Source organism: Lathyrus oleraceus, chromosome 3, assembly GCF_024323335.1.
Source record: "Lathyrus oleraceus cultivar Zhongwan6 chromosome 3, CAAS_Psat_ZW6_1.0, whole genome shotgun sequence".
Lineage (NCBI taxonomy): Eukaryota > Viridiplantae > Streptophyta > Magnoliopsida > Fabales > Fabaceae > Lathyrus > Lathyrus oleraceus.
The window spans coordinates 41287572-41300556 of record NC_066581.1 but is presented as its reverse complement, the minus strand read 5'-3'; the positions used below and the strand labels follow the sequence as shown (position 1 = coordinate 41300556).

The following is a 12985-nucleotide window of genomic DNA, read 5'->3' as shown; positions in this document are numbered from 1 at the left end:
TTCTTCCCTTTTTATTAAATTGAATCTCCACAAACTTTCCAAACTGACTTGAATTATTGTTCCTCACAGTCTTTGCATTGCCATTATGTCTTGCATTTTCAGATTTCCCATGCGCTATTTTAAAAATTGCATCCTAGAAATTTCTTCTTGATATTTGAGAAGACATCGGGGACTTGAGACCAACAATCCAAGACGATTTTGTCCACCAAAAGCAATGATATAACAAAGCTAACTTTTGAACTCTAAAATAACTCCTCACTTAATTTTGATTGACACTTTCAGGTGGCACCAGAATACTAGAACTGGGGATTGCACCGCGAATTGGAAAAGATGTATCAGAAGCAGTTGCATCATGCCTTGCAAGCAAACTTTGGATATTATTATTCAGTTCAAAATCCCGTCAAAGAAGTTCTTCATCCCCAGTTGTTGTCAGCGGGTGCATCGTTTTTTTTGGTTTTTTCTAATTTTGTTCATGCATGTTATAAGAATAATATATAGTCCAAAACAGGTCGGTGACTATTTATGAAAATCGACTGTTTCCAATCTGCAGGCCTTACAAATTTGCTCATGAATGTGTTGCACTATAGATCAAAGATCACACTTTTGTACTGATTGCTTTCAAACTCAGTTGTGGCTCTGTTTTGAATATGACTTGGTTGAGTGAACTGAAACACGGTCCGGCTAGAGATATATTGATTGAAACGAAATCAACCATGCTAGTTACTTTTTGCAGATTGGATGTTGTTTTGACCAGCCCAGTTTGATGCCTATGAATTGTTAATTCCATCATGAAATTCGTTTGAATGAAGTGTAGGGCGCGATTCCATCGGTAAGCCGGCAAATTAACCATTAATGCATTTTCCTTCAACTTGTTTTGTTTCCGCAGGTTCGGCGGTTTTATGCGGAATGGCTTTTGGTTGTAGTCAAAACCGTGCTCTCACACCAAACCTCTTAACAACATCATCAACTGTAGTTGCCACAACACTTGAGAATCGGGCTTGTAGAGCTTGATTAGCCTCCATTCCTCCCTGAACAATAGTATCCACAGACGCAACATTTCTCTTCTCTAAACTTAGCAATGACTCTTGAGATTTCTCCATTGTTGTGAACCTACTTCTGCCTTGTTGGTGACACTTTCATTTTGAAATTTGAAAAAAATCTTGCACTCTCTCTTTCCAAGTCTAGCGTCCCCACCTCTCACTCTTACTATATCATTTTATTTTTCATGTCTTTTTTGTTTCTCATTATTACTTTAATCATTATCATCAATTATTGTTACTAGAATTAGGGTTAATGATGATTATGGGCTTGAGTCTTTTTTCCTTTTACTAACTTATACCCCTATATTAGCATGCACACTCTCTTGTGATTAGTATTTCATTTTTCATTTTTATTAGTTGATTAGTAATTAATTAATTTTTATTATTTGATTAAGTGCATTACAATTGAATTACTTATTTGCTTGAGTGCTAAGTGGATTTGATTTGATTATTCATTTAATCAATTTTAATGCGTTTAGATTAATATGTAATCCCTGTCATATTGCACATCTAAATAATTTCACTAACCCTGCCATAATTTTAAATCACTTTCAAATTCAAGTTAACTTCAAACCATTTCAATCAATTTCAATTTCAAACCATTTTCACCGATGTGAGTGCTTGATCCAACGTCAGGTACCTCTTTCACTTAATTCAAATTCTTTTGTAAACCGATTACAAACACTTGATCCAATGTCAAGTTGTCTATTTTCAAAATTATTTCTATAATAAACTGGAATGAAAAAGAAGGTGATCGGGTTTAGACCTCTTCTCTTTTCAAATACTTGAATACTGTTGTAGAGCTCACTATTTGGGTATTTGTCTTCCTAATAAAATACAATGATATACACAAATCTTTATTCATCACACATTTTCTTAATAACCTTTTTGGATGAAAAATAAGGTGATTAGGTTTATACCTCTTCCCTTTTTTAATGTTTGGATATTGGTGTAGAGCTCCATATCCATATAACCATCTTTACATAAAAAAGATCTCAACTCATCAAACCTCTTTTTCTCCCTTGCACGACCTTCAAAACCTTTTTCAGAAATGAGTGTGTTTTAGCCATTTTGAAGTGAAACAAACTAACGCTTCAGCCTCCAAGAGCAAGCAACAAGCAATGTTTTAACCCCTCAAATACGACTCATTCTATGCAAAACAAACTAACGCTTCAGCCTCCAAGAGCAAGCAATAAGCAATGTTTAACTTCTAATATGTGATCCATTTGACGCAAAACAAATGAACGATTTAGCCTCCAAGAGCAAACAGAAAGTAAAGGTTTAACCATTTGATATGTCTAAAGCATCACTCTATAAAAGCAACAAACAAATAGTTCTTTGCTACAAATAACTACGTAGATCTAATTTTCTCATTGCACTATAAGAATACGTAGGCACATGATTTTGAAATCTTGGAGAACACAATAATAAAAAACTTAGGTTTAGTCCCTTTATTTTCTATTTCCTCGCATAATAAGTAGAAGATCGCAAATGATCTATGCTAACACTCATTCACATAACTAACTAAATGGGTCTCATTGAGTACAACAATTGTGAAGGGTGATAATACCTTCATCTTGCATAACCGACTCCTGAATCCGATCTGGTCGCGATGACTATTTCACTTATCTTTAGCGAGTTTTATTCAGTATTTTCTCGTTCCTTTGGAATAAATAAAGCTCGGTGGAGACTCTGTTGTTTATTTTGAGTGTGCGATGCACTTGGGTATTTTTCACGTCACGATAACTAATTCCTACACAAGAGACTTTACCTTGTCAACTAGTGTGTTAGCGTACCCAAAGGTTTCCACAATGGCTTCCATCTAAAAATGTGGAAGAATGGGTTGAGACAAATAATGACCATTTTCCACCACAACTAAGTCATGGAAATCCCAAACTCCCACCGGGGATGAAGGAGGGGTAGCCATAGTGACCAACCCGGTAGAAACCCCAAATGACAAAAATATTATAGTAATTTGGGTATTGAGAGTCCATACCAAAAGAGAGATAGCCTGTGAAGTCTTCTTCAACTGGTTAATTATTTTCTCACACTTCATTTTATCTTCATAACCAAAAGGAGAAGCATTAAACAAGAAGTTACTCAAGTAAACATTAAGAATAATTAGGACACCAATGCTGCTCACCAAGATAATCTTTCTATCAATTTTTTCATACTAGTGTCGATCAATAAACGAGTCTCAATAAAACACTTCACTCATTTCCTTAATGTTGTATCAGGTGGTCCGTTGCCAACATAATTGAGCTCCTTAAAGAAAGAAGCTAGTTGCCTCTTCAGATAGATCTCTTTCTGGGATAAATCATCTTCTTTGTAGACATATGACATAGACTTCTCAAAGAAGTGACTTTGGAATAAAAACTTGGAGAACACATCCTTACATTCATACGATGACCCACCATATATTTTGCATACCTTTGCACGAGTTTCTTCATTAAAGGGGGATAACCAGTATGAATTAATTCTTAAAATGCTTTAAACTGTCAGAGTATGCCTAGAAAAACTTGGTGCTTTTCCTCAAAGAAATCAGGACCTGACCATGCGCGTGATGTGTCGAGGAACGCCGTGCCTTGAAAATATGAAAGAAGAACGTCAAGGTGGGTACAATTTTTTTATATTCGAACCAATATTGGAAGACCTTGACATATGACTAGCTCACCGAGTGCAGTTGCGATGAGGACGATTATTATGTGCTTCAGAGCACCAACTTCAAAATCGTTGAAAGGATGATAAAAACATAGCATAGAAAATGGACACCCGCATAACACCCACCATAATTTGATTAAGGCCCCACTTAGTTAAATGTATGGTTTAGGCCATCCCCACTGAAAAACGAGGACACGGTGTCCAACGTCTCTTGATCTATCCAATCCACTAGAATATCTCCCTCTGATTTCCTAATCATGGTTGGGCATGATCTCCATAGTAAGGGAGTCTGCCAAAAAGAGAAACAAAGTGACATAAACAACTTAAAACATGTTCAAACCTAAGGTTAACACTCTCGTCTAACCGCACCAACAACGAAGAAGTTCATCAAAGACAAAGGAAAAATAACAAAAACTCTGACATCATCTCAAGTGCATATCATCATCATTTGGTAAGTCATCATCATAAAACAATTTCATTTATCAGACCTCACAACCTATGTTCCCAGAAACCCTAACGAAGGAAGCGAGGGAAAAATAAATACAGATTTTACATTGGAAAGAAGCAAAATGGAAGATTTGTGATTCGAAGAACTGGTGCGAATGAATCTGAAGATCTACGTAAAAAACAAATGATAATGGAAGAAGAAGAAAAGTCCATATCTAAATCCACAAGTGAAGAAAGAAGAGACAATGACAAGTTAGTGAGTTCTTATGAATATCCCCCCACTTCAACGAGCCATACGATCTTATGCGTTGGGAAGCGAGAAATACTCCACCACTTGCAAATTGGTCGGAACAATTAAATATCCTAAAACATGTGGCAAATCGTTGATGACAATCTAGGTACACACGCCAAGACTTCCATGAGCAATTTGATTCATTCATGAGGAAGGAATTTAATATGCCTGATCTTAATACAAGTAAACGCCTCATAAAAAATTTCCCTTATTTAAATCGACGTTCGGTCTAGAAGCATACATGGTAATACCCTATCATGCAACACATAACACAGGCTTGGGCAAATGTTTCCGATTGTTCACAAGGCCCAAGACAAGAGGTCCAAAGGCGAGATAAATGTAGCAGGCACGAGGAACAAGTGTTCCCCATATTCACCTACAATAGGTAATTACCCCTCTGTTGCGACATACACCGTTCAAATCAATTAGACGGTTGTCTACGTAGCGTGTCATACTCCTCATGGACAACCACTTCCACTATATAAGAGAAAACATGTGCATTTCAGGTAATTCAAATCTATCTCACTATTACTTTTCTCTCCACTCCTTTACTAACTTGGGTGTTGGAGTTGTAACCTGGTAGGTCCACCTTCGTATAACCGCATTGAAGATCTGCAAGATCATACAAAAAATCCATCTCGCATGTTCATCGATAATTCTTCCAAATGGAACAAGTTGGAAGACATAACTCTCTCTTAAGGGGACGTAGTTTCAAAAGATGAACAAATAAATAATTTAGAGTTTAAATAAATATTATTAAAAATAAATTTAAATGAGAAATATATTAAGAAAATCCACATAGAAATAAAGAATGAGATAAAGTAGCTAGCAACTTTGACATGGCAGAGGCCGACACAATGGTCACTGGCAATTCACGATCTACGACACACGATTTTCATATGCGTTTACAAAATCGTTTTCTCAGAATGAACATTCAAGTGGAAGAAATGAACCTTCACTCAACATCTCTTATCCATTGAAACATCATTCTTCCTTCCTCTTTATTTCTTATTTCCTTTCTCCTGTTCTCGAAATTGATTATATTGTCGTAGCTGTTTAAAGTTTCTTAAACTTATTTGCGTTTGATACATTTTAGATGTATGAAATCAGTGAATCATCAATGTTATATCACATCAAATGAAACAACCGTTGTTTTTATTATGTTTTGTATTTTAGTTTTAGTGAATGGGAAAAAGATAATGATAAAGGTAAGAAATGTTAAAAGAGAACGAAAGAAATTAGAAAATTGATTAGTAAAAATTTAAATTCCAAAATTGAGATATAAAAACACATATAAGATAGGAGAAATAAGTCTTTTTATTTAGATTTGTGTTTGGAACTTCTACATGCAATTTGACAAAAGTGAAAGAGAAAACATTTTTATTATTTTTGATATTGTATAATGTAAATTTATTTTTAACAAAAGGGCAATATAGACAGTGCATATTTATTCTATTCTATGTGCTTCTTAGATATTCTATGTTCTTAGATATATACAATCTCGAAACATCCACGTGTTATCATGTTTATTTTACCGCTCCCAAATAAAAAAAAAAATCACACCATCGAAAATCAAAGAAGAAGTAGAAGAGCGCATCTCCTGTTTCTTCTCTTCCGTGTAACGCATGTGTAACCACTTTTCACTTCTTCCATCCTTTCTAGGGTTTCGAAAATTTTCCATTTCCCTCAAATACTACCAGTGATGAGCGACGCTTCTCAATTCCAATCTCATCACCATAACTCTTCCGACGCTAGGGTTTCTCGAAATGAAAACTCCGAAGATGAACCCGAAGAGTTTAGGGTTAGGGTTTCTTCCGACGATAAATCAACCGTTGATATTGAATCTGAAAACGAGCATAGACCTCGTAAGCGTGATACGGAGAAATTTCCCGTTTCGGATAGCAAATCGTTGTTAATGGAATTCGACGAGTATGTAGCTTCAGAGAGAAACACCGGAGTAACGGATCTAGGGTATGGTTTTGAAGTTGGTGATTTGGTTTGGGGGAAAGTGAAATCTCATCCCTGGTGGCCAGGGCATATATACAATGAAGCATTTGCGTCTGCTTCGGTGCGTCGCGCGAGGAGAGAAGGTCATGTTTTGGTGGCTTTTTTCGGTGATAGTAGTTATGGTTGGTTTGAGCCGGAAGAGCTTATTCCGTTCGAAGAGAATTTCGCTGAGAAATCTCAGCAGACTTATTCTAGAACTTTTATCAAGGCAGTGGAGGAAGCAGTTGATGAAGCGAGTAGGAGACGTGGTCTTGGATTGGCCTGTAAGTGTAGAAACCCTAATAATTTTCAGGCGACGAGGGTTAAAGGTTATTATTCTGTTGATGTGTTGGATTATGAGCCTGGAGGGTTTTATTCTGATAGTCAGATTAGGAAGGCTAGAGATAGTTTTATTCCGATTGAGACTCTTGATTTTGTTAGAGAGTTGGCTCTTGCTCCCCTTGAGGAAGAGCATGGGAGTATTGATTTTGTTCAGAATAGGGCTACTGTTAATGCTTATCGGAAGGCTGTGTTTGAGCAGTATGATGAGACTTATGCCCAGGCTTTTGGAGTGCAGCGGTCTCGCCCTTCTCGGCCTCAGAATGTTCCCATCAATCAGCCTGCCAGGCAGCCTCCTAAAGGTATATTACCATTCCCCAACTTCCTCATTGAAGCTCTCAATTTTGAAGTTTATGTTTGGGTTTTGCTGTATAATTAGCTGCTATTATTTAAATGCTTTTTTATGTGGTGGAGTGATGTATTGGTATAGTATGAATGGTGAATAGATTGATACAGATTGGGCCTGTTATAAATTTTTTTTCTTCATTTAATATTATTGAAAGGATTTTTATGAGAACTTATTCAAAAAGTAATAGAAGCTATTTCAAACTCAATTCTTATAGATTATTTATAAAAGTAATTTTGAGATTCATTAACTTGGATATTCACTGTTAGATATTTTAACATCATAAAAATCACATTTTTAAAAAATGTTTCTCTTAATTATGATTTTTATGAAAATCTACTTAAATAGCTTCTCATTTTAAACATGTTTTGAAATTTTATCAGTGTTATTGTAAATAGTGGATCGTGTATTAATAGAAATTCAATATGAAAAATAGCTGATTGGGTACGGTTTATAGCGACTTCAGTTGAAATATACATAAATGTATATAAAATAAAGTATGTTGCACACAAATAAAAGCTGCATTAACATGAATTAAAATAGTAACTGACATAAGACTCAATATTTCAAACAACTAATAAAGCATGATGCATAGTTGCATACATTGCATGAAGGGGATGAAGGAACTAAGTGTGTAACAGAGCGATGACCTTTTCCTTTTTGAGGCGTTGAGTTGTGTCTTTACCTAGGTACTACTGGTAGTGAGGTTTTATTGCTTTAGGTATATTATATATAATACCACTAACCAACTCACTACTTCTTATTTTATACTTTAAAAAAAGTTATATTTTAAAAGGTTCAGCCACTGCTAAAACACCTAACTTCCGCTAATTACATGCATGTATAAATATAAAAATGCACCAATATACTGCTAATAGTGGTGTCAACATATCGAATTGGCTACCCCAAATTCTGATACCCACTAACAGTATAACGACCCTATACCAATTTTTAACAACACTAAATTTGATCACCCAAAGAAGTCATAACAAAAAGATGAAATATCTGAAATGATTTTTCATGATAAGTTATTTAAATCAAATTCACATTTGAAGTTTTATTTTTTGAAATCTCAATTTTTTAAAACTAAAACATCTATTATTTTAGAAATCCTTTAAAAAAACTGTTACATATGGGTTTATATACTTATTACCATGTTTATTTATTTGTGGAGACATGTCCCTATCGGCACCTCATTCACCTAACCACTGGATTGTATTGTATTTCATTACCTTCATCTTTGAGTTGTTTGTGATACTTCTGGCACTTTAATTAATGACTAAATCTCTGTAAATCTATGGCTATGGACTATAAAGCAGTAGAGTGATTAAAAAATATATATTTTTTACTTAATACACGCCCTTGGATATTTAAGCTAGATTTAAAGTTAAAATAGAAGTGATTAGCCATTCTTTGACTCTGTAAATTTTTGTTTTGTTTTCTGGTTGATATTCTGGACATTGTTTGAATCAATATAATAATATGATAAAATCATAAAAATATTGGTTTGGTTAGACTATTAAGAATGTGTTCGAGGAATAGTTAAGTAGCATATATTGATGATAAGATGACAGGCAATAGGATGTCTATTTGCATTTTATAAGTTTGTGCAAATTTAACCTTAAATGTAACTTGACATTTCCTCACTTGTATAGATATGTTAATTATTTTGGACAAATTACAAATTGCTGTTTCTCAATTTACTCAAAATCAACTTCATATATTAATAATGCTTTTTCATTCTTTTTTTTCAGCTCCTTTGACTGGCCCCTTGGTGATTGCAGAAACTTTGGGTGGTGGGAAAAGCACGGCCAAATCTGTAAAATTTAAGGATAATCCAAAAAAGGATAGGTACCTTTTTAAGCGAAGAGATGATCCAAGTAACTCTTCCCAATTAACATACAGGGAGGAAATACCTGATGCAGCTGGGCGTTATGTGTTTCAGAATAGGTCTCCACCTGTGCCTGTGATACCTCACAGTTCAGAAAATCGTGCAGACTCGGGATTTGTTAGTCATGATGGTGCAACTTCAACTACAGATGCCAAAGAAGCTTCAAGGAGTCAGGTTAAAGCAGAAAACAGTGATCTTGCACCCCAATCCATTTCTTTAGATGCAAAACCTCATGTTGAAAAGGGGAAGATGGCCTACTCTGAAGAAACGACCTATAGCTTTGAACAGGATGATACTTCAAGTAAAAATATTGTTAGGTCTGATGTGTCTGGGGAGTTGACATTGCAAAGCACTGTTGATGAGACATCTCAATCATCCCATCTGGAGAGCAAAATTCATGTGAATGTTGAACATGACAAGGCTGCAAAACTGTTAGAACCATGTGCAGATTTGAAGCAATCAGAGCAAGGAATTTCGACTCTTGCTGATGGAGGAAAAGACACACATAAAGTTAAGAGGGAAAATAATTCACCTGTTGAAGCAAAGCATCGGGAAACTATTGCAGTAAAGAAGATAAAAGGTCATAAGCGACTTGCAGATGACATGAACTCAAAGACTTCTGTTATTGAAGAGAGAAAGAAAAAAAAGAAAAAGAATATAAACATACAGCCGACGTCGGACCATTTGGAGAAGCATTCTACTTCTGTACAATCTGTACACCATTCAGGAAATTTATCTGGGAAATCTCTCTTAACCACTTTGCCTCCCCGGGAAGGTATTCAACCAGAACAAATGCAGGTAGAATTTACTGCCCGTAATTCGTTGCCCGTGGATACCTTAGGTGATGTAAATTTGGAAGTGCCGCAACTTTTAGGTGATTTGCAAGCACTTGCTCTGAATCCTTTCCATGGCATTGAAAGAAAGATTCCTGTAGCTGTTCGCCAGTTCTTCTTGCGGTTTAGATCCCTTGTTTACCAAAAAAGCTTACCGTCATCACCACCAACAGAAAGTGAAGCTCCGGAAGTTCGTGCTACCAAATCTTCTTCCGATGTCAAAACATCTGACAATTCTGAGGATCATATAAGAGCTTCTCCACTTGTAAAACCTGTAAAAAATCCCCGGCCTGATGATCCTACAAAAGTTGGGCGGAAAAGGGGTCCCTCTGATCGCCAAGAAGAAATTGCTGCAAAGAGGTTGAAGAAAATCAAGGATATAAAGGCTCTAGCTGCTGATAAGACAGCTGCCAATCAGAAAACTTCTGAAGCTCGGCGAGAAGATAAGGCAACTTCAAGTCAGAAGATTTTGGAAGCTCGGCGAGAAGATAAGACATCTTCCACTCAGAAAATCTCTGAAGCTCGGCGAGAAGATGGAAAAGAACCTGTATCCCAGGCTCCATCCAAGTTGGTGAAACCAGACTCAGCCAAAAAAATGAAGTCGCCCACCACACTGGTGATCAAGTTTCCTCCCCAAACATCCCTTCCATCTGTGGCAGAGCTGAAGGCAAGGTTTGCTCGCTTTGGACCAATGGATCAGTCTGGTTTCCGCATATTTTGGAAGTCATCAACTTGCCGTGTTGTTTTCTTATACAAGGCTGATGCACAGGCTGCGTTTAAATTTTCTGCAGCAAACCCATCCTTATTTGGCAGCACAGGTGTGAGGTGCTTCCTTAGGGAATTTGGTGATTCTGCATCCGAAGCATCTGAAGCTACCAAGGTTAGAGGAGATGATGGAGGCAATGAAATACCTCGCGTTAGGGATCCTGCCGCAGCTCAGCAGCAGACATCAGTTTCATCACAGAAACCTCTGGTTCCACAGCCAACAGTCCAGCTCAAATCCTGCTTGAAGAAATCTACTGGCGATGAGTCAGGTCAGGGTACTGGTAATGGAAGTAGTAAAGGAAATCCACGTGTAAAATTCTTGTTAGTTGGGGAAGAAAGTAGTAGTAGTAGGGGGGAGCCATTAATGGTGGGTAATAAAAACAATTTATCCGATGCTGGTGCACCTGTTGCAACGGATTTTATTAGTAAGAATATTCAAAAGCTCACTACTACTACTTCTACTAGTTCACAACCACCTCTGTTGCCCACTCCTCCTCAGTTTATAAAAACCCCACAACAAAATTTGCGTAATTCTGAATTGGCAATGGCATCCAGAAACAACCCAAATTTTATTAACACAACAAGTATGTCAGCCACTGTTGATATATCACAGCAAATGATAAGCCTTTTAACAAGATGCAGTGATGTTGTTACTAACCTGACGGGTGTATTAGGTTATGTTCCGTACCATCCACTTTGACAAAAATAGCTCAAAATTGTTACATCATATGTCCTATACAAGAATTTGCAAGTTGGTGTTACATCATATGTTACAAGAATTTGAAAGTTGGATGTGAAGAGAACAAGTAATATTGAGGTCTAGACCAATATTTGTGGGCTCCAAAATGTAATTGCACTCTCATTGATAGTGGCATTTCCTTTTTTTTTGTTCTTTTTTATTTAAAGCACTTTGTTCGGAGTGGTAGTACTCTATGTTTTACCAACACCAATGGCACTTCGGTTGCACAAATATTTAGTTATGTACTCGACCTGTTTAAGTTTTGTCCCAATAGCATTGCTTCTATTTCTAGGTGTTGGCAATGTGAGTGAGATTGCAAAGTTTTCGAATTGAGAATTTCATATTTGGTGTAAGCTTTAAAAAATTATTTTTGGTTATTGTTATAGTTTATTAAACGTAATATCTCGGCTTTTGTAAACTGTTTGAATTATTTGTTTTAGTTTAATTATACAAAGGCGATAATTTTATATTTCCAGACAACATGAGCTATTTTAAATTTAGTGATGAATTGCTTCTATAACATGAGTTTTTTTTTTTTTTTTTTTTTTTTTTTTTTTTTTTTTTAATTTGGAGATAAATTGTTATGAACAAATGGTTAAAAAGTATACAGCAATGTATTTTAAGAATTCCATAAAATTTGACGCTAAAACATAAATATCAAAATAAATAGTTGAAAAGACCTGACAAAATTTGAAATTTCTGAAAAAGTTGAGGTACCAATCTATAGAATTTGAAAATTAGAATTAATCTTCATAATTGAAAAGATAATATGTAAGGGGTATGTGCAAATTTTAAAACATTTAAGAATCCAATATTCAAATTTTAGAAAGTTATATGGATTAATAAAAAACTCTCAGGAACTAGTCCCGACTTCCTCAAAGTTATATCAGGCACCCTCAAAATTATTCTTTTATTATAATATCTTTTTTTTGACTTAAAAAAAAGTAAAAATCATATATTATTTATCAATTTTTGAATTTTTTAGAGCTGTGCATTTTACTATATTTTTTGAGCTTTCTACTGGATTTTTACAAGTAATTCTTTTTCGGTTAAAATTTTAAATTTTTACTGGAAATTTAAGTTTCTTACTGCATTTTTAAGAAATTCATGATTTTTTATCAATATTTTTGAAATATCCGATAAAACTTTCTAATTTATATGTAATTATACTGGAGTTTTTTTTGAAAAATTTGATAAAGCGACATGAACTTTTACCGACATTTTTGAGATGTTCGATAAAAAGGTATAGAACCATACATGTATTTCAAAATTTCAAGTAAAAGAGATTGTTAATAATCAGATTTTTCAAAAATTCCGATAAACCCATGTTTATTTCTGATTTTTATTTTAAAAAATTCAATAGTTCATATATATATATATATATATATATATATATATATATATATATATATATATATATATAATATATATATATATATAATATATATATATATATATATATATATATATATATATATATATATATATATATATATATATATATATATATATATATATATATATGAACTATTGAATTTTTTAAAATAAAAATCAGAAATAAACATGGGTTTATCGGAATTTTTGAAAAATCTGATTATTAACAATCTCTTTTACTTGAATTTTTGAAATACATGTATGGTTCTATA

At 34.7% G+C, this 12985-nt stretch overlaps 1 protein-coding gene across 1 annotated transcript; it reads left to right on the top strand.

The window, feature by feature from the left end:
* The first annotated feature begins 5949 nt into the window (after window positions 1-5949).
* Window positions 5950-11680, top strand: LOC127132373 (PWWP domain-containing protein 1). Its single transcript, XM_051061318.1, has 2 exons — window positions 5950-7067; window positions 8866-11680. The coding sequence occupies exons 1-2, from the start codon at window positions 6143-6145 to the stop codon at window positions 11298-11300; spliced, it is 3360 nt and encodes a 1119-aa protein (XP_050917275.1). The 5' UTR covers window positions 5950-6142; the 3' UTR covers window positions 11301-11680.
* The last annotated feature ends 1305 nt before the right edge of the window (window positions 11681-12985 follow it).